General features: G+C 32.6%; 4 protein-coding genes across 7 annotated transcripts in view; 2 read left to right on the top strand and 2 right to left on the bottom strand.

Moving 5' to 3' along the window:
• The first annotated feature begins 645 nt into the window (after nucleotides 1-645).
• LOC109533311 (nuclear distribution protein nudE-like 1-A) lies at nucleotides 646-7,834 on the top strand. 3 transcript variants are annotated; one of them, XM_019898601.2, is made up of 8 exons: nucleotides 646-784; nucleotides 1,026-1,140; nucleotides 1,211-1,364; nucleotides 1,448-1,721; nucleotides 1,981-2,112; nucleotides 3,705-3,784; nucleotides 6,322-6,371; nucleotides 6,494-7,834. In XM_019898601.2, the coding sequence occupies exons 1-8, from the start codon at nucleotides 661-663 to the stop codon at nucleotides 6,552-6,554; spliced, it is 990 nt and encodes a 329-aa protein (XP_019754160.1). In that variant the 5' UTR covers nucleotides 646-660; the 3' UTR covers nucleotides 6,555-7,834. The 3 variants fall into 3 exon arrangements, with proteins under 3 accessions (XP_019754160.1, XP_019754161.1, XP_019754164.1); XM_019898602.1 differs by lacking the exon at nucleotides 6,494-7,834 and adding an exon at nucleotides 4,205-4,296 and having other exon boundaries at nucleotides 6,322-6,470; XM_019898605.2 differs by having other exon boundaries at nucleotides 713-850.
• Nucleotides 7,835-9,138: 1,304 nt separating this feature from the next.
• On the bottom strand, nucleotides 9,139-11,877 carry LOC109533310 (phosphatidylinositol N-acetylglucosaminyltransferase subunit Q). The gene is made up of 6 exons (XM_019898600.2): nucleotides 11,375-11,877; nucleotides 11,080-11,316; nucleotides 10,747-11,027; nucleotides 10,471-10,663; nucleotides 9,414-9,528; nucleotides 9,139-9,349 (listed from the first exon to the last, which is right to left on the bottom strand). Exons 1-6 carry the CDS (start codon nucleotides 11,816-11,818, stop codon nucleotides 9,165-9,167), a joined length of 1,455 nt encoding a protein of 484 aa, XP_019754159.2. The 5' UTR covers nucleotides 11,819-11,877; the 3' UTR covers nucleotides 9,139-9,164.
• A 91-nt stretch (nucleotides 11,878-11,968) lies between these two features.
• Nucleotides 11,969-16,960, top strand: LOC109533308 (RINT1-like protein). 2 transcript variants are annotated; one of them, XM_019898599.2, is made up of 14 exons: nucleotides 11,971-12,210; nucleotides 13,055-13,290; nucleotides 13,436-13,609; nucleotides 13,666-13,832; nucleotides 13,883-14,006; nucleotides 14,294-14,399; nucleotides 14,451-14,676; nucleotides 14,932-15,070; nucleotides 15,142-15,222; nucleotides 15,282-15,396; nucleotides 15,459-15,697; nucleotides 15,980-16,113; nucleotides 16,211-16,376; nucleotides 16,481-16,960. In XM_019898599.2, the coding sequence occupies exons 1-14, from the start codon at nucleotides 12,076-12,078 to the stop codon at nucleotides 16,692-16,694; spliced, it is 2,256 nt and encodes a 751-aa protein (XP_019754158.2). In that variant the 5' UTR covers nucleotides 11,971-12,075; the 3' UTR covers nucleotides 16,695-16,960. The 2 variants fall into 2 exon arrangements, with proteins under 2 accessions (XP_019754156.2, XP_019754158.2); XM_019898597.2 differs by lacking the exon at nucleotides 16,481-16,960 and having other exon boundaries at nucleotides 11,969-12,210; nucleotides 16,195-16,368.
• An 8-nt stretch (nucleotides 16,961-16,968) lies between these two features.
• Nucleotides 16,969-19,394, bottom strand: part of LOC109533306 — a 9,266-nt gene continuing 6,840 nt past the window's right edge. Inside the window, exons 17-21 of the mRNA XM_019898592.2 lie at nucleotides 18,793-18,956; nucleotides 18,379-18,733; nucleotides 18,097-18,248; nucleotides 17,837-18,035; nucleotides 16,969-17,719 (exon numbers count right to left, since the gene is read on the bottom strand). Coding sequence (XP_019754151.2) covers nucleotides 17,029-17,719; nucleotides 17,837-18,035; nucleotides 18,097-18,248; nucleotides 18,379-18,733; nucleotides 18,793-18,956 — 1,561 coding nt within the window. The 3' untranslated portion in view covers nucleotides 16,969-17,028. The remainder of the gene's footprint in view (nucleotides 17,720-17,836; nucleotides 18,036-18,096; nucleotides 18,249-18,378; nucleotides 18,734-18,792; nucleotides 18,957-19,394) is intronic.

Below are 19,394 nucleotides of genomic sequence, written 5' to 3'. Positions count from 1 at the left end.
ATGAAAATGAAACATTTCAATAAGTTCTGCAACTTACCAATTATTCCATTCTTGTATAATATTCTGCTAGTGCTCGACTAAACGTCTAGTATCCGCCACCATTTTGACCAAACTATTGCATCGGTGCCAATATTAACAAAAATTTGCATTAGAACAGTTTTCATTCGGATTGTCGCAACTAACACTTACTTAGGTTGTTTATTATTTTCATAATACAATTATATCCTTCAGTTTAATGGTTTTTTACAATTTGTAAAATGCTATTTCCGAATTAATCTTAATTTATTTTAAATGTTCTCGTTTTTAGTAAAATAAGGAAAACCTGATGTTATGTATTGGCAATGACGAAAGGCAAAAGTTGTAGAAACAAGTGCGCCTCAAAAATTCAAAGCAGAGACAAATAATGCGTTACTTCTTTTCTCTGTCTCTGATTCAAAGTGTTGTAAAATATCAAAAAATTGTAAGTCCTGCTTAGTTTTCCTTTCAAGAACATTCACTTGAAACGTACAAATATTCAGCTGTGAAGTGAATTTTTAAAGATTCTTAGTTATGATCTAGCTCAGCTCACGCAGACCGCATCCTGTCTCATAAGCGCGCACATGCACGAGCGAGAAAAAAGATAAGCTCCGTAGCCGACAAGCCGACACCTGCGTAGGTCAAATGAAATTGTCGACTAGTTGCAATAATCTGTGGTTGAATTACGTCCAAATACGTCTGTCGACTTGTCGTATTGTAAAGACGTCAAAAATAACGACAATAAAACAAAGTAAAAAAACAACTTGCTGTAAGTATTATTAAACCTGCTTTTGCCATAACACTTCCGTAGGTATTACGGATTTCGTCTAACTTAGTAAGTAAACTAGCCCTAATACTACTAATAACAAAACAGGTTTCAATAACATAGTGAAGGTCTGAGGGGAAAGTGACTCATTTATACCAGTTGACAGTTGATTTTCATGTAGATTTTATACAAAAAGTTTTATAACTGTGAATAAGAAAAACACACGGTGTTGTAATTGTTTCAGCTGGCCCCCATTTAACATATTCCAAAATGAGTACTAGTATTGAACCGCCCAAGTTTGCCAGTCCAGATGAAGAAATCAAGTTCTGGAAAGCCCTGGCTCTAAAGTATCACGAAGAGTAAGGATTTTGCTCAATTCATTGCTGAGAAGTTACATTTCAACTAAACACATCAACTTTATAATTGTAGCCTAGAGAAAGCCGGCCAGGAGGCAGATGAATTCATGATGGACTCTAAACAGCTTGAGAAGGAATTGGAGTCTACCATTGATCAGAATGAGAGAAAGATTAAAGAACTCAGTATTAGTAACAACAGGGCTCAAAACGAAGTTGACGCAATAAGGGTACGTACATTTACACAATTCTATCGATTCCAGTTTTTTCCCATATACCCATCACCTAAAATAAACTTCTTTAATTGTTTCAGGTCAAGCTGGACATTTGTTTCAAAGAAAGAACTAATCAACAAACTGAAATTGACCAACTGAAAGCTGAAAAACAAGATCTTATCAGCAAAATCATCGAACTGGAAAACTGTAATGATGACCTGGAACGGTCCAGAAGAATAATTGAGGAAAGTATGGCTGGTTTTGAACAAGCTCTCAATTCGGCTCTTGAGAAAAATGCAATGTTAGAGAATGAGGTCGATGAAAAGGAACGTTTAAGGGAAAAGTTACAAAGGCTGGCAGACGAAGTGAGAGGTAAATTACTAGCATTAAACTATTTGGTTTCAAAGTGCCAATATCTGAAGATTATCGTTGAATTAATGACCGAGTCTGACATGTTATTATTTTTTATTGTATTGTAAAGGTATAATTTAACGTAATGAGGTCACCAAAGATAGCCAAAAACAAAGTTTTTGTGTTGTTTTAAAATAATATCGATTGTGTTTGGCGACTGGGATGCATTCCGAGTAATAGACAGTTTGGATGGCACACTTACAACATATTTCGATTTTAGATCTCAAACAGGAACTTTTAGTAAAAGAGAAGGAACGAGCCCCTGACAACGAACGATACATGAATGGATTTAAGAGCCCTTCTATAGATAACCGACTGAAAGAGAACGAAACACAGACTTCAACGAATAAACGTAAGAATAATCGTTTTAATAAGGCTTACAAAAGCTTTCGATCGAAATTTTGCAGCAAGAAAGATGCTTAAATTTCTTGCAATAATTGGCATGATTGTTGTTTGTTGTCTGGTCATTGGTTTTCTTTATTTTGGCCTAAAACCCCTGCCCAGTATAGCGCTCAATGATTGCGTTTCCTTGATCCAGTTTTTAGCAAACATGTATTCAGGTTCTGTTACTATTTTTACAAGTCAATCTTGTGCATGTATTATAATCCAATCTAACTGTGCTAATTAACAGTTTTGCATATCAGATAATAAACCAAATTGCAAAGAAAATTCTTGCAAGTGCACTTAAATAATATTAAAGGAAAAGTGACTGTTTGCCGTCCAGTAGAGCTATATAATCATTGATTATATTTCAATAAGCTAAAAATTATTTAAATTAAATTACCAAATAGTATTTCTAATTTCTTGAATTTAGCTGATATCAAAGTTTCTAAGCATAATGCGGAATTTGGCTGGTTGCTTCTAATATATATCACTTAAATGCTAATTTCTACCAGTCATTAAAAGCAGTTAACAATTATGCTTTTATTCTTCAACTTTAAATATAGATCCTTAATAAGTACTTTATGATAACAATATGTATTGTATTGTTTGCTCAAGTCTGTGTTTCTCCAAAAAAAGCAAATTCAAATACGTTCTAATATTTGACTTTAGTTCCTCATAGTAGATGTAAAGGAAGTGCAATAAAAATACATTATTAGCCATCTCTTATGATAATTAGTTAATAAGTTATTTTTATACAATTGTTTTAATTAGAAAACATATCTAAATTTATTTTACTGCCTTCAAGTGTAGTTTATAGTTTTCGTTTGTAAATGATACATGTTCAAATTACGTGGTCCTCAGTAGCTATCAAACAAATAATCTGGAAAAGTTTGAGAAATAATTAAACCATCGTCAACAAAAAGTGTATAACTATTCAACCATCTTCTGCGGCGGCGTCTTGCGATTTGTGCACTCTGTTACACACTTTTTGCTTAGCATGTTGCTTAATTTTGATACATACATATATTTTAACATTTATCGTAGTAACAAGACTCAACTAACCATTTCATCTGTGCAAATGACTAACAGTTGTAACAGAAGAAACACCCGACTACCTTAAGAATGACAACCTAATAATTTTTTATTATCATTCCGAGAACGTCTTAAGCAATTTTAAACATCAGTTTATAAAACTGAAATCTTAAGGTAGTTTTTAATAACTAAAATTAATTGGATAATGTTAATGGTTGATTTTATTATGTGGTTCAATAGTAAACAGTGTTTAATTAACTGAGATGTATTCAATTGCAAATAAAGTTTTTCACATTTTTTTGTGTTTGAGTCTTGTTGCATGTTTTTGTGTCCCTTTTGCATGTTTAATTTCGAAAATACCGCATTTGCTTTCATCTGAAAAGTTTGTCATTCTCATTATAGCTAGTCTTGTTCAGCAAGAATATTTTATTTCAAATAAATTATAATAAAGTTTCGGTTGCTGTTTTCCTGCACCAAACGAAATAGGTGGTTATAGTTAACAGTTATATTTGTTGTGTTTAATTATAGGAGAATATCCACCGCAATTAACTCCAGCCTCACGAGTGATGGCGCTGAATATTGTGAGCGACTTAATACGAAAAGTCGGGGTAAGTAAAATATACATATATGTACCGGTTGCATGTTACATTGTTTTTGCACGGAATTTCTTTTCGCATATCACTTCAAAGGTATCACAGCAGCAAACATAGCACTGAAACATGGGCATAATGTTTATATTATAGAAAATACTAGATTGTATGTTTAATAATCCACAAAACGTTATATTTTGTTCAAGTAACTAATTGAAGGTTTACTAATTTGATTAATATTTTGTGTTTTTCTTTAATTGGGCAAATTGAAGCAATGTTTTTTTCAATAATTAATGAATGCATATGGAGTAATAAGCAATTAAGAATAGATGAATGAAGTCGTTTGCAGCAACAATGCTAAAGAATATTAAACATTTCTTTGTTATGCATGTAGTCGTATTTTGGTTTGATGCATGTCAAGTTTTATTGTGCTTTTAGCTCTCAAGATATCTATGCTCTCAGTGTGGACAAGTTAAATGTACGATGTGCGGTACAGATTCCAGTTTGCTTAATAGTAGTAGTTGAGTTAGGTGCGTAGATTGTTTTTATTGTTATTAGTAATTATACTGGGGCAAGGCCTTGGGAAGTAGAACTAATCAATTCCAGCAAGCTAAAATTGCGCTATTAATTAAGCACAGCTTAGAAAGTGTTTTCTCCCAACTAACCCACACTTATTTAATAATCTAATTGTGCAATGTACTTTATTAATTGATATTAGAAACTTTTGTTGAATGTTTTGCCTACTAATCCCGAACAAATGATGTGCATTCAGTTGAACCCTAATTCCCGCAGAAATAACCACCACCTTTATGATGAAATCAATACAACCAAAATGAATGTGACGCTAACTAGTGTCTTCAATTTAACTAAATTTAATAGCATTTGGAAAAGTGCCATAACAAGGAAGGTGAAATTTTGTAGATATTTTAAATAAATATTGGTATTTATTCGGTTGCCGGTTCTTCATTTTCTTGTACAGAAAACAACAAAATTATTTTACCTTTATAGGGTAGAATCGCTGCAACAAGGTAAGAATCAATATAGTCGTTTTTAAGGCCAACATAATTAAGTTCTTGTATAAAATCTCTTGCAATCTTTTTCTTGGTGGCCGTTACATATTGTATATTGTCTCCTGTGGTTAATTATATAAACACAACATATTAATGGCTGCAAATTTAAGCAATCAACAGACTTATAAAATGGCACTTTCAACCCATTGTATGATTTTTCGTTTCTGAGTTGTGAGGAGAAAATAACATTTTTAATTTTGCTCAAACTAATTTTGACCTTTACATGCAAATGTCTCGAATTTGGTTTATCCAAATAAGAAACAAAGTTCATATCAAACGTTTTAAAGTGCCTTTTGATTTTTATTGTTGCTCAACATTTTTCCTATTGAACCAACTTCGTATCATCTACAATATTCCCATATTGGCCATTTCTATAATTTTGAACACCGTGTATATATTTGTAAAAATGTAAATAAAATTATAAACAAAGTAATGCAAGAGTAAGCAAAATTCAATAATTGGTGAATTTTTGCCAAAAAATATAAATACGCTTGTTATGAATCTCGTCTGGCAAAGTCTCCATTACTAAATAGAGCAAAAAACTCTCTTAGATTTCGGGTAATTTAAACAGTGTTCCACTTCTGTGTAATTTAATGTTAATAATGCCTAAGCTATCAAATTCGAGATATCTCATTAGCAACGAATTGCAACATTTATTAAGATCGAATATCTAGGAAACGACAGAGATTATCTATTCACGACAAGCATATCGTTTTCACTGAAGGCTGTTGCATAAACATTTTTTTAACGCTTTAAATTTAATTTTAATTTTTTCACATTTTAGCATTTAATTTAACCGAATCAACTTTTCGTTTGCTGTGACGACTGTAAAGAGTACGTTTTTTACGTCGGAACAGCGCCACATTAAATATTTTCTCCTACTTTGAGTTCGCCCCGTAATCATCAATTATACATAGTAATTAAAAGCTCAATATAAAGGGTGGTTTTAGGGTAATGTGCGTCCCAGTCAGATTAAAAAAACTACAACTGAATTTTCAATTTTTAAATGGGAATCTTATTAAAGAAACCTACAACCTACCGATTTTCTGGAAAAACCGACATATTTTTTAATTTCTGACCGCAAATAACCGTTTTCGTCAATTTTCATAAAATTATATAAAAGGAGCTTGAACCACTATCAAAACATTAAATTTTTTGCGCAACTTTCTAAATCTTTACTTTGAAGTCAGTGCATTTTCGGATTGGCTCGTCCGAAAAATAAGTGCATTCAATTTTTAATCACCTAACTTATTTTCGTAAATTTAACTTCAGTTAGCTCATTCATTAATTAACCCTGGAATGACTTCATTGGCTACTTTCTAAGGCATGTAAATATCTAGAGAATGCCTTAATGATAGACTGCTTCTAACATCGCATCACTAGAGGGCATATGAATAGTAATTAATGTAATACATTTTTGTAGTTGGCTGAATAATAATAATAAATTATTATTCCCTGAATAATCAATTATTTTACATCTTGTAGGGCTTAGAGCGGCACCTAAACTATACCGAACTACAACCCGTTGAGTTAAGGTAAGTGCCACGCACGATATTGGCGAGTTTTCGGTTCAAAATACTAATAGAGCGTCTCCATTGTTATGTGTGTATTTTTAAATTAAATTGTTATTTTTCTTTAAAGTAGTTTTTGTCAACAGAAAAAATCAACGTTCTTCACTTAACGGTTCTCCGCCAGGTATTAATGGGGTATCAAAATAGGGAAAGCTAATTTTTACTTATTGAAGTCGATTAAACAAAACAACTGATTAACCAGGCGGGTGCAAGTTTGGCTCTGGGGTAATTGGAGGGAATATTTTATGTAGAGCGATTATTAACATTGTTGAACTGCAAACTATGTAATACTCTGATGACAGGTTTTGAAAACCGAAGAAATTAAAATTGATGAAAGGCCATTTATTACGAATAAATAAAGTCTTTTAAAATTTTTAGTTCGTTAGTTATACTCTCATGGGTATTCCCTTCAAGAACAGCAATAGGAAATGTGTAAAAAAACTCACCGTGATTCTTCTTATTGACAGTATTATAGTTCCTGGACTGATATTATCTAATGTGATACTTTGAAATTGAGCAAAATTTAGTTTACTTTTGTTTTTCCTGTTATATTATATAATAGGTCAATCTTATATGAGCGGGACTTTAGCTGCAAATCTATATTCTCAAAGCATAAGTAGATAGGTATAAAATGGCAGTTTTTCAAGATATTTTGGGAAATATGTAGCGCAGGGGTCTATTGTCTTTCCACTAGATTTTTTAGATCCTTTCGACTTTGAGAAACTATAAGTACTTAATTATGTAAGTTGTTTTAAATAGTGAAACACAGTTCACTATGTATTAATGACCATCAAGTACAATATATTTTTTTACGGACAGCTCTCTTATTATGTGAAATTCCCCTTTTTTCTGCTTAGGAATTCCTAATATAAATTTCTACCGTTACCAACAACTGTTGAATACATAAGCCAACATGCCCCTGCCCTTATTTAGCCATCAGTAAAAACAAGAATATATATACATATTTACAAACTTTAATTATTACATATTTGCAATGCGCACTAACAGAGCGTTTTTTACACTTTTATATTGTGTTCCTACTCACATCGGTGAGTCTCTCTAGAGGCGAGTTGTTTAGTTTAATTTATTTTAGCAGGTAAAACAATCCCTATTCGTTTAATATGGTGCGTATATTAATATAGAATAATTGATTTGGAAACATGTGATCTTATTTTTTTATGTCATTAATTGTTGACATAAATTAAATAGAAACGCTTTAGTTAGCCCAGAACTTAGGCGGCCAAGTGATATGTACAGATGGTTAATTTTCTTACTAGAACAGTTCAATAACGTTGCTCTAATTTATTTCCTGATGTAAATAAACTGTTGGTGGAAAAAAATAAACAGTGTACCCGACACTTTGATCACTTGGTGCCAATAATTGTATATCAGATACCTACATTAATAAATGATGTAAAATATGTAAACTGATTTTTTTGCGATAATAATTTGTTAATTGATTTGTAAAAATATTTTCCTACTCTTAGGTTTAATTATATTATGCTTTGTTTGTGGACGCTCTAGATTTCCATAAATCAATAAATCAATGCAATAATGCGGCTTTCGGCAAGCCAATCCTCATGTATTCATAATAGGCCGGCTTTTAGAATTAGCACATACTCTTTCTGACCAGCGTTGCATATTTATCAAAAATGTTATTTAGCTAGTGAGAAGATCTTTACTGAAATATGTGTGCTTTGAATAGTCGCGGACTATAAAATCCTAGCAATTGCCAAGCTGGAATGGTTGTTTTTGTGGTTTAGAGAACATTTTTGTACTGGTGGATTTTGAAAATGATTGTTGGGAACAGTGTTTCTTCACGTTCCGCCTACCCGTCAGAGGTTGATATCACCAAGGCAATTGTAATTTTATTAGTAGCTGCTCTGAATAATTCATCTCTAAGTTTATAATGTTCTGCTTTTTTAACTCTTCAATTCGTTTATTTTTCCTTCCATTATGTTTTGTAATAGCGTGTATTTGGGTCCTCTTATTACACGTCCAAAATATTCCAGGTTTTTCTTTTTTTATAACTTTGGATCACTTTCTGATCCTTCTGTCATTCTATGATATTTTCAATATACTCCACTAAAAACATCCCTCGAATGCTTTAAATTTACCCATTTTAAATTACAAGCTTCTGATCCATAGAGTAGAGTTGAAAATACGCTTGCCAAAATGCAAAGTGTAGTTAACAGTATAGCAATATGCAAAGTGGCTTCTGGAATAGCAGTTATTCATAATACACCAATACACGAACGTGGATGGAAAGGACAACAAAAACGCAGTTTTTATGTAATCTATCATACACCATCTTTTCGTAATTATTTTGTGAATTTTCGACTGTCTGTAAAATGCAAATAAAAATTCTCATCCATTTTACATAGATTTGTGGTCTGCTACACTACGTACAAAGGATATCATTCACATTAGTGTATTCCATTTTTATAAAGTAGATTAATCATAATATTTATTATTTTTAGTTAATGATATATAGATTTTACCTAACATTGCCACAATAGTTAAGTTTTTTAATAGAATACTATATTAGTGTGTTTAAAAATGCAGTATCTGTTTTATTAAATATTTTATTTTATATGTTTTGCTAAATTTTATTTGAGTAAATCGTATCGAAAATTATCCTGAAATTAGTCGTGGTGTGCCTACTGAGATTGAACAACACTTGTATAATTTCTGTAATTAAAAAACATGTGAATAAACAAAAGATATGTACTAAAATTAAAAAGTCTTTATTATTCATTACACTAATTGGCCGATAAGTAGTCTGGATATTATGGTACTTAAACTGTGGTTGATTTGTGTGTTGTTATCTTTGACCGTGCTAGAGAATTTCTCTATACTCTCAGTTAGAGACAAAGGGGCTAATGTTATCTCAATAACATTGTTACTGTTTGAACTTTCAATCAATTGCATATGTAAAGTCCCTAAAAAGAAGTTAAAATAAAGCCAATTTAATTTTCATTTAGTGTGGATTGAACTCATTCATACCTGCAATACTAGACGATTTAAAAATCCATAAAATCACAATGTATAAAGGAATACTGCTAATGGAATCCTTTAATTTGCTGAACAACGTGTGGATGACTAGAGTTATAATCCTAAACTAAAATAGACTTTTTTGTACTAAATTACTAATTTGATATACAGAGTGTTTATATAGAACCCTATCACATCATATTGGGCTGAAAAGATGGTAATTTAACTTAGCTCGTCTACTGCAAAAGCGAACCGTTTTGGAATCCAAACTTGAGTTTAAAACATCGACCGAAATTTTGTATTGGAGGGCTTTTTGAGACAATAAATTACAATTTGTTAGAAAATTCGATGAATATTGAAAAGGGCGCTAAAAATATTTTTTTATTAGTCATATTGATTTATCGCTCAATTATGACTAGATTTAAATTTGCCGCATCTCTGCATTGTGAGATAACTAATTTTAGAGCTGAATTAACCATAAAGGCTCAGTTCCGAAGAACGATATAAGACGTTAAGATTCGAAGTAATCGAAAGTGCTGACCAGTTTAACTCAACACTATAATATGTCCGTTAACCCTCTTGTAAAGATTAGCTGGATGTAAAATATAAAAATAGACGAGGAAGCAAAATAATATTATAAAAATAGACTATCGACATCAGTTCCTCGTAGTTCTTAATATGTCCTCCAAATTTCGAAATCGCCTGAATATAATGAAGTCGATTTCAAATTCTAAAATTCACTAGATATTTTAAGGTACGACGGGGGAACTGATGGCTGGTCTATTTTTACTTTTTACGTTGAATTGATCTTTGCAACCATGTTAACAAAAGAGCGTGTTTGAATTTACAATAAGAGAGATATAGTCAATTACAGATCGTAACAATTTACTTAAAATGAAAGTTTATTTCGATTCCAACACAATAATTTTATTATTCTTTCTCCGGTTTTCTAATTTGATTATGCCCTGCTCTTGGAGAACTGCCCACTTTTACATAAAACAAATTAAGTGAAATCATCATGTTTTCACCCCGGAAATCTATGGCAAACACTCTGTCTATTGAAACTTACTGCCGCAAACACGGTGTAATACAAGGCAGTGGTAGGATACAGAAACAGCAATAATGTAAACCCCAGCGTTCCAATGAAAAGTTGATTGGAAGAATATTCACAAGAATCCACCCTGTTCCTTAAAGGATTAAATTTTCTTCCGATAAACAGCCGCCACAGTGAAATTAAGCCTTTTACTTGAAGAGAAAAAAGCCTAGAACAAAATGTGAATAATGTATTTGTAATTATGGCAAATACTTGAAATAATATGCAGGAATAGGCGTAGAAGTTACTCACCTTGCTGCATATACGTATATACAATAAACGTGGAAAGTTGCGAGTGAAATTATATCACAAATTATAGCTAGTTGATAGGATACTCCAAATAGAGCTGGTAGCAACAGTAGCTGAAAGTTGGCTTCTAGAATGGGTTGCATTGCTTGCAAAAATACCTTCCATAGATTGATATGGTAGAAGAAAAACTTGCCAAGCGAATGGTTAAACGCATAGTTCAATTTTAACCCGATTGGGGAACCCATTAAGTATAAAAGTAGCTCTCGCAGGTGAGTCACAGATCCCTAGGAAGTTTTCCTTAAATTCATGAAGTATTTTATCTAATATTTTTAGTACCTGTGAGATATAATGTAAGTTGGATGTAACAATGCACTTATAAGGCAAACACAACCAGATAAAAGCAACACCGAGAAGAATGTCTATACATTTAGCTAAGCATAAATTTCCAAGCTGCGGGGTGAACTTTTTCTCCGACTCTAAATGGTTTGCGATCCATTTTAGTGATTTCACGCTTGATTGAATGTAAGTCAATGTTGTGCAGTTTTTTATAACAGGGTTCAATTTAGTAAATATCTAAAACACAACTGGTCTGTTATTAGCTTCGCATACAGCAAATCGTTTTCGAGCATACTTTGATTATGATATTGAGTAGGGCAAAAAACCAATAAAATACTCCGGTGTTGTTTTCGTTTACTATCGCCCTGCTTTCACTGATTTTTTCTGCGAGTTCTCCTAAGAGAATACCGTATATTTTATCGCCTTCTGAGACCAGTTTGCTGTTTCGGAAAGCTTCGTACTCATATCGGATTTGTGTTACATGGATGTCTTCATTGTTTTCTTTATCTAGGTGAATGTTTTTCGTTCCTTGTGTAATGAATAGGGTGTTTTTGCCCGGAAACTCCACATTGGGGTGCTTTCCTACATAACCAAGTTGATTTTTACATGTTGTGTGCACTTCAGGGTGCGTTATATAGTAGACGTCGAAATTGGGCTTCTTTCGGTGAAATCCTTCGATAAAACCACACTTTTCTGTTGAAAATCGCTTGGGAATAAAAACTAAATTATTTGTAAACATTGTGATGCTCGCACCCTTGTCATCGTGACATGAATAGAGATACACAGTTCATAGTGGCTCTGTGTGTCTCTGTCTGTCTGGTGAGAATGGAATGAGAGAGACTCTGTGGTCTGACTAGGGACATTGTATTTAAAACCGTATCCATCAGCTGATAGCTGTTAAAATACATAAACATAACCAAGTTTCGGTCGTTTATTTAGTTGATGTTTGGTGTGAAAACGTTTTCAAATTAAGCATATTTTTCTTAATAAATCATTATGACCACTAGTGATATGAAACAAACCATACTAAGAGAGCTTGAAGATAAATACGGTGATAGATTATTGGATCTAGGTCAATGTACAGACATTTATAATAGCCTTTTAGAGCACAAGGCTTTAATAGAGGCAAGAGTGAGTAGTTGCGTTATTTTATATACACGATTATATGCAAATAAGGGTTTTCGCTGTTCATTTAAAGACCCCTTTGATTTTCTTTAGAGGCAAAGAAAGTGAAATTTCAAAAGTTTTAGGAATATTGGAGTTATCTAGATGACCAGTTTGCTAATAAGTTTTTCTATTGAACAACTGATAGCCTTGTTTTCCAGTTGCAAATAACGTTAATCAACAACATCATAAGATTCAAGACATTTTCTTTGCTAACACTAATTTCTTTGCCTGTACTGTACTTTTTTAGGAAACTTTTCAAAATTAGGCCCAATTAACCGTGAGATATAAAACTGAAAGCCCAAAAATTGCATATTTATATAATCCGAAGTATTTGCTTAAGGTGCAGCAAATGATTTTCTTTCGGTTGTACAAACTTTTTCATATAGGTACTTCAAAGGTTTTCCTTTTAGAATTTGAAGTAAAAGGATTTGCTACGTTTTATTCATGATACCCAATAAGAACAACGAGTTTTGCTTTGCGCAGTTTAATGTGTGACGAATTTTTTTGAGAAAAGTGCTTTCAAATGTTTTCAGAAAATATTGAATGTCGTCGATAAAGTACAGTATAACACTCGATTCTAATGGCCTTTATTCTTGGCTAATATTCATTATGATCATATATCTATCATAAGATCCTCGTATAATAATTCAATATTATTTACCAAACATAATGCACATTTTCCACAATATTCCGGCTGTGCAAAGAAGTTAAAAACACCTGATGCAACAGTTACAGTTCATCTATGTTTAATAAAAATGTCTAAACCAGTTTTAATCGAATGAAAATGATCTTTTAACTTGCATTTTAGTTAAACCCTTCAAACTGCGAAAATCTCATAGGGACTGCTTTACAAGAAGCAAAGCAAATTGTAGGTGAAAGTGTAGAAATTACCTCTCAATCCAAAAAAAGTATTGAGGTGATTGAAAAGGAGCTCAGAGAAATTGATCAAGTCAATTCAGATTTAAAGGCCAGAGTTGATAAGTTAAACACTTATCAAACCACTTTGCAATACTTGAAAGTGGTACAGCAGATTGAATATTTATGGCAAGTTCTAGTGTTTTGTTCCGTATAATTCTAACTTAAAGGAGCTGGCAATATTGTATTATAAATCAGCATCAAACGAGCGATTGATTACTGATTCTTGTCCTGCTATCACAACTAAGTATATTATTATTATTGAAAATTTTAGTTTGGAGCTTCAGCATGAGGTGTCGAAAAAGGATGACGAAAAATGTGTAACTTTGTTTGCAAACATTACCGAAATATACAGGATTTTGTCGGACTGTCCACTATTACATTTGAAGGATTTTCTCAAGGAAACCATGCTTTATTGGCATAACATTTTAAGAGATAAATTAGGAAAGTGAGTTTCCATTTAAACACGAATAATCTTAGTTAGTTAAAATGCGACCGTTTTAGGGTATTTGATGAAGCGTTAAAGCAAGTGAAATGGCCTTTTTTGAGTGCCAATTTTAGCCTCGTATCTCCATTCGAAGTCAATGTAGATAAACTCCAGCTCTTAGCAGAATATTTATTACAAATTGAAATTCCTCCTGAAGCTAATGTACCCCCCAGTATTCCTTTAGGTAATGTAAGATATTTACGTTTTTTATAGATACTGAAAAATTCATTGCAGGGGTGTTAAGTGATTTTATTCCACCTTGTTTGCCAATTCAGCTATTGATCCTTCCACTTCGCAAAAGGTTTATTTACCACTTTTATGGAAATAGAAAAACCAACAGAGTTGATAGACCTGAATGGTAATTTCAAAAATTAGTAGATATTTCGAAACCAGTAGCATCTAAACGTACAAAGTGTCCGCCACTGTATTCGAAATAAGTCGCTGCAAACTCTATGACAAATTTTAAGCAAAAATTGTTTATCTAACTCTTCCTGAATTTTCTACTGTGAGAAGAATAAATTAAAAATAAATAGTACATCGGCGGACACTCTGTTTAGAAAATTCTTTAGAAACTTTCTTATGCTTAAAATGCACTTTAAAGGAGCAGCATTATACATTTACCTAAAATTTATAAACATTTTGAAGGTATTTTACACAGATATTAACTTGGATTAAAGACCACCAAGATTATATGGGAACATGGATTCAACCTGTTATAGATAAATTTGGGTTACATCATATTGATGCTAAGGTATGATTCTATGCAAACCTTTTTTTGAATTGTTCACTCGTTTTTTTGTAGAATGAGTTTATGAGAGGTTTAGTGCAGCTGGCTGCAGAAAAGTTAAATTCCGAAATATCTTCAATTCAGTTTGATGATTTTGCATTTTCACATTCAATCGATGAAGCTTTAGGATTCGATAAAGAACTTAGGGAGCTTTACAATTATCCAGCTAGCGAGCCAAGTATTATAGGTATTTTAACCCAAGCTCAAGTTCTTGTTAAATGGTTGTCTATGGAGAAAAAATGTAAGTATCCTGAACTTGCCTAACACCAAATAGCCCAAAGTTTAATGTGCATTTAATAAATCCTATTATTAGATTATCACGTCTTAACTCTCCTCACTTCTCACTCCTCACAAAACCCTACAGCCTGATTTTGCTGCAAAATGATGTTTATATTTACATATGCAGGGATGTAAATTTTACTTCAAATTATTTGTTTTATACACACACAAATACAAAAATGTGCATTTTTGATTATTCAGAAGGATTCTTTTTCAGATGCCACAGAAAAAATGGATGCTATTTTATCATCCAGTTCCATGGATGCATTTGACTTGCTAACATCAGACGTAGAAGACTTGAAAATAACAACATGTGCTGATGCTTTTATTACTTTGTTGCAAACCATTGCAGAGAGGCAAGACTTAACTATTAATTTCCCGTTAAACAATTCTCGATAATCTGAGAAATATATTTTTTGATTTTCAGATATGAATGTCTTCCCCAACCAGGGCACAGGCTTCAATTTTTGGAGCTTCAGCTGGAATTGTTAGATGATTTCAGAGTGAGGTATGAATGATAGTAGTTGCTAACTTTATTATTTTCATTTTCTACGTGGTTTAAACCAGGCTACTACAGATAGTTAACGCGGAAGAAGGCGATTATATGGAGTCAAAAATTCCCTCGGTGGCAAATACGCTTTACTATGTCGAGAATGTTTTAGTTGATTGGGGAACGATGTTAGTAAGTGACGATTTTGTTCTTTGAAATTAGTTTTTTATATTTCTCAAATATTCCTTTTGTAGCATTATTTAAACCTGTATTACTATAAGAATCAAATAAATGACGCTGAGTATGATGCCATTCTTGTCTCGCCTAATTTATCCGATTTCGATGACCACATAAATATGGATCTGGAATCAGATACGCTGTTTGCAGAAACGTTGTCATTGTACAGACATTTTCGAAGAGATTTATTAGCAGGACTTGCCGAGGCAGTTCTTATGGAAGTTAGAAAAAGGAGCTGGAATTATAGAAGAGAGAGGTAAGAAATTAAATGTAGATTAAGTAAAAACTAAGATAGTTAAGGAATTTTTCCTTTGTCCGGTTTGAGTTTTATGAAATTAAATAATCATTTTATGTAAAAAAATATTTTTTCCCGTAATCGAATCATTTTGTCCTTGGTATTTATAATGATAAGTACGTTTTATTCGTAAGTTCTCTTTTTGCCATAATGTTATTCCATTTTTTCTTATATTCCACTTGATCAATAACAACTCAATCATCCATCAGCATTAGATAAATTGAAAATGCAAAAACATTCTAGATGGGCTTTCATGAAAGTTGGGAAGGAGTTTAGAAGTTTATCCCTAACGCCATCAGCTTGCCCAATGTTTGAGGTTTTATCGAAGAGATTACACCAATTGCAGAAAAAGCTCCAAAGCAAATTATTTATAGCAGGTAAAGTACGCCACTCCAGATTAATATAACATCTTTACACGTGTCTTAAAAAGTGTGGAAGCATGTAAAAATAATTGAAAGTGTTCTACTGTTTCAGTGTTTAGAAATATAGCAACCCAACTAGATACACACCTATTTGAAGATTTGGTTCTGGATAACAGATTCAATGATGGAGGAGCACTTCAGTTCAAATTTGATATAACAAGGAACTTACTACCTTTGTTTGCTCATTATACTGATATGCCGGCTACTTATTTTCCCCAGTAAGTACAATTTTCTATTCAACGTTTTCAAATTAATATAAGTGAATTGCATAGAAATAACATGTTTTTTAGAGTGAAAATTTATTAAATATACTATCTTTTAGATTATCAGAGTCGTACGTTCTTCTCAACTTAGCCAAAGGTTCAGCTCTCTTGCTTAGAGAAACATTGCTGGCATTGGATGGCACTACTGGAGTGGAAGATACTCGAGGTAAAATGTTGAAAGAAATTGGTGTCAACAATTTCAGCCCTAAAATGGCAATTAAGATACTAAATCAGCGAGTAGATATCACAATAAATCGAGTAAATGTTGATTAAATCACCTTTCCAATGTTTGGTCTTTGAAAGATTTCTAAAGTATACGGTTGCATTCTTAATTCATGAAACGTAGTAGCATTAGAACATTGTTTAGATAATAATTGTGATGGTTAAAATTCAAAATGGGTATGATACTTCTATGCTCTTTGACAGCATATTTTTATACTACATTTTATGGGGTTTATTATTTTTTTACTGTAAGTTATTAGGTCGATAATATATTAACCTGTTACTCTTGTTTAATATATCCCCATTATTTAAATATACACTCGACTTTATCAAGAAATAATTTATTATTCATATTGGTCAACATTTATACTAAGTTACATTTAATTCATTGCTCCAGAAATTTATGAAGCAAATTTCTATCATCCATTATCTTGACCACATTAATGGAATCTTCAAGGTCCTGTAAGCTTCGATTTAGTGCTTCTATTTGAATCTTAGTGTCCGCACGAAAATTCTTTGGCGATCTTAACATCTTTTCAGCTTTGTCCATGATGCGGAGTAGTTCATCTTGATCAATCATCTCGTCAATGCTATGCCTCCTTTTTAATGCAGATCTCTTCATATTAGTCTCATCTTCCAGTTTGCCGGCGATTATTTTTTTGAAACCTTCTACTACAGGATTGTTTCTGTAGAACCACTCAGTCGAAGAAAATTCACTGAGTCCATTAACATCGTAAACCACTATTAAGGTTTCAAAATTATCGGATTCCATTTCGGGTGGTAATTTGAAAGTTTGCTCGTCAAGCTTTTTCCGGGCTATCACTTGAATGGCCTCGGTCCAAGTAACTTTTTCAAAGCCAAATTCTTCTGCACTTGCTTTCAGAATATGGAGCAGCCGGACGAGTGGATCTTTGGGATTTTTAAATACTTCAGTGCAGTATTTTGAAATGCTCACCAGCAAATCGGTATCATTTTCGGGTGGCCACTTTTCAATAAATTTAGGTAGTTGTAAATTAGCAAGAATGGATTTCAACTGTTTCTCATAGGTTGGCGACGTCCAAAAACTTGGAAAATACCTAAAATTTAGTAGGTATGTGGTCAGCAAACAGATGTGAAGATTCGAAGAACATAATCGTTGGAGATTTTACACAGTGTGTATAAAGAATTACGTAATATTAATTTTTAATACTGACCTATAGTCACATGGTAAAAACGGAGGTATTTTACAGGGCAAATATTCCCTAAATATCTCAGGAAAAATGGGGTGTTCTTTGTTATTCGCATCCGTAATTATTCTGCTCAAACGCTCCAATCCTTCATTGTATAATCCAATTACTATATTTGGATCCCTCATGCAAAAATGATATTCATGGTTCCATTTGGCATAACTAGCTGCAACGTTACATAAAATGTCTTAAACAGATAATATATTAAAATAATTTCAAGTTCCTACCGGCTTTTTTCCACATTTCAGTACACAAGTGCCTTGTTAAAAAGTCATGGAACGTATCCAATTCTAAAGGTGGCATTTTTTGTACCCTTTTCGATAGAAAAATAAAACCGTTGTCAATAATGCTGGGCAAAACTTGTAAACTTGTATTCCAACTGAAATAAAAATACGACTTATTAATGAAACGACTCAAACCGTAAATACTGAAAAAGTAAAGAAAGTGAAATTTTCATATCTGCTTGATTATATCAATTAGTTTAATTTTTAACATTCATAAACTCGTACCTGTATATAACGAAATCCGAAACCACCCCAGTTTTTTTGAGATTCCGAAGATATTCTTCTGAATTCGTAGTGTCTTCCAGAATAAGAACAATGGGTAGATTCACATATACACCAACATTTTTTAAAATTTGAAACACTCTTCTTTGCATTATATCGTTAAAATTCTTCGCAATGAACACAAAGCCATTGGCATCGCTGCTATTTACATCCAGCCCTTGTTGCTTTTCTACACAATACGTTACCGTTTTGTGGTTTTCAATATAAATGGTATTTCCATATTTGTCCAATTGCCAATTTACGTATGCCTTCAGAGTTTCTTCTAATTTATTGAGACCTGTTAACATTTCATCGATACCTAAAACATGAAATCAACGCTTTATTAAATCATATATAATACGTTTTTCTGTAACTTACCAGGAAGAGATATCACAACTTTCCAATAAATACGCTGGTGCCATTTCTCTTTTAATTCACACAGTCTTCTCCTGAGTGATGAGTATGTGAGATTAAACAATTTCAGTTGTCCAATCGGTTGCTTTCTCGTTAAAAGTATAGGCGATGCTTGTCCACTTTTGTATCTACAGAAGGTTTAAATAAAATATACAGGGTGATTCACATTCTTGTGGACACAGAGCAGAGGTCCTCAAAATAAGTCGAGTTGCCATTTAAGCTTTTTTCTCAGGTCGATGGTTAACAGGGTGTTAAAGTTTTTAAAAAATATTGTTATTGTCTCTATAACTCCTACAGTTTATCATAGACTTACAGAACGTACCAATATTTTTTTAAAACTTTAACACCCTGTATCTCGTTAACCATGAGTCTGACCTGAGAAAAAAACTCAGATGGAAACTCGAGTTGTTTTGAGGTCCGCTACGCGCTCCTGCTCTGTGTCCATAAGGTTGTGCATCACTCTGTATATTGGATTCGGTACGCCCAGCAAATAGTACGTTTTTATATACAGGGTTGCTCATTAGTGCGTCAAAGTGCGATATCTCAGTAAATATGAACTTCACAAG

Source organism: Dendroctonus ponderosae, unplaced genomic scaffold (assembly GCF_020466585.1).
Source record: "Dendroctonus ponderosae isolate FM_Combo_2020 unplaced genomic scaffold, Dpon_F_20191213v2 Dpon_F_20191213_2, whole genome shotgun sequence".
NCBI lineage: Eukaryota > Metazoa > Arthropoda > Insecta > Coleoptera > Curculionidae > Dendroctonus > Dendroctonus ponderosae.
Note: the sequence above shows the minus strand (reverse complement) of the source record. Positions and strands in the feature narration are given on the sequence as shown.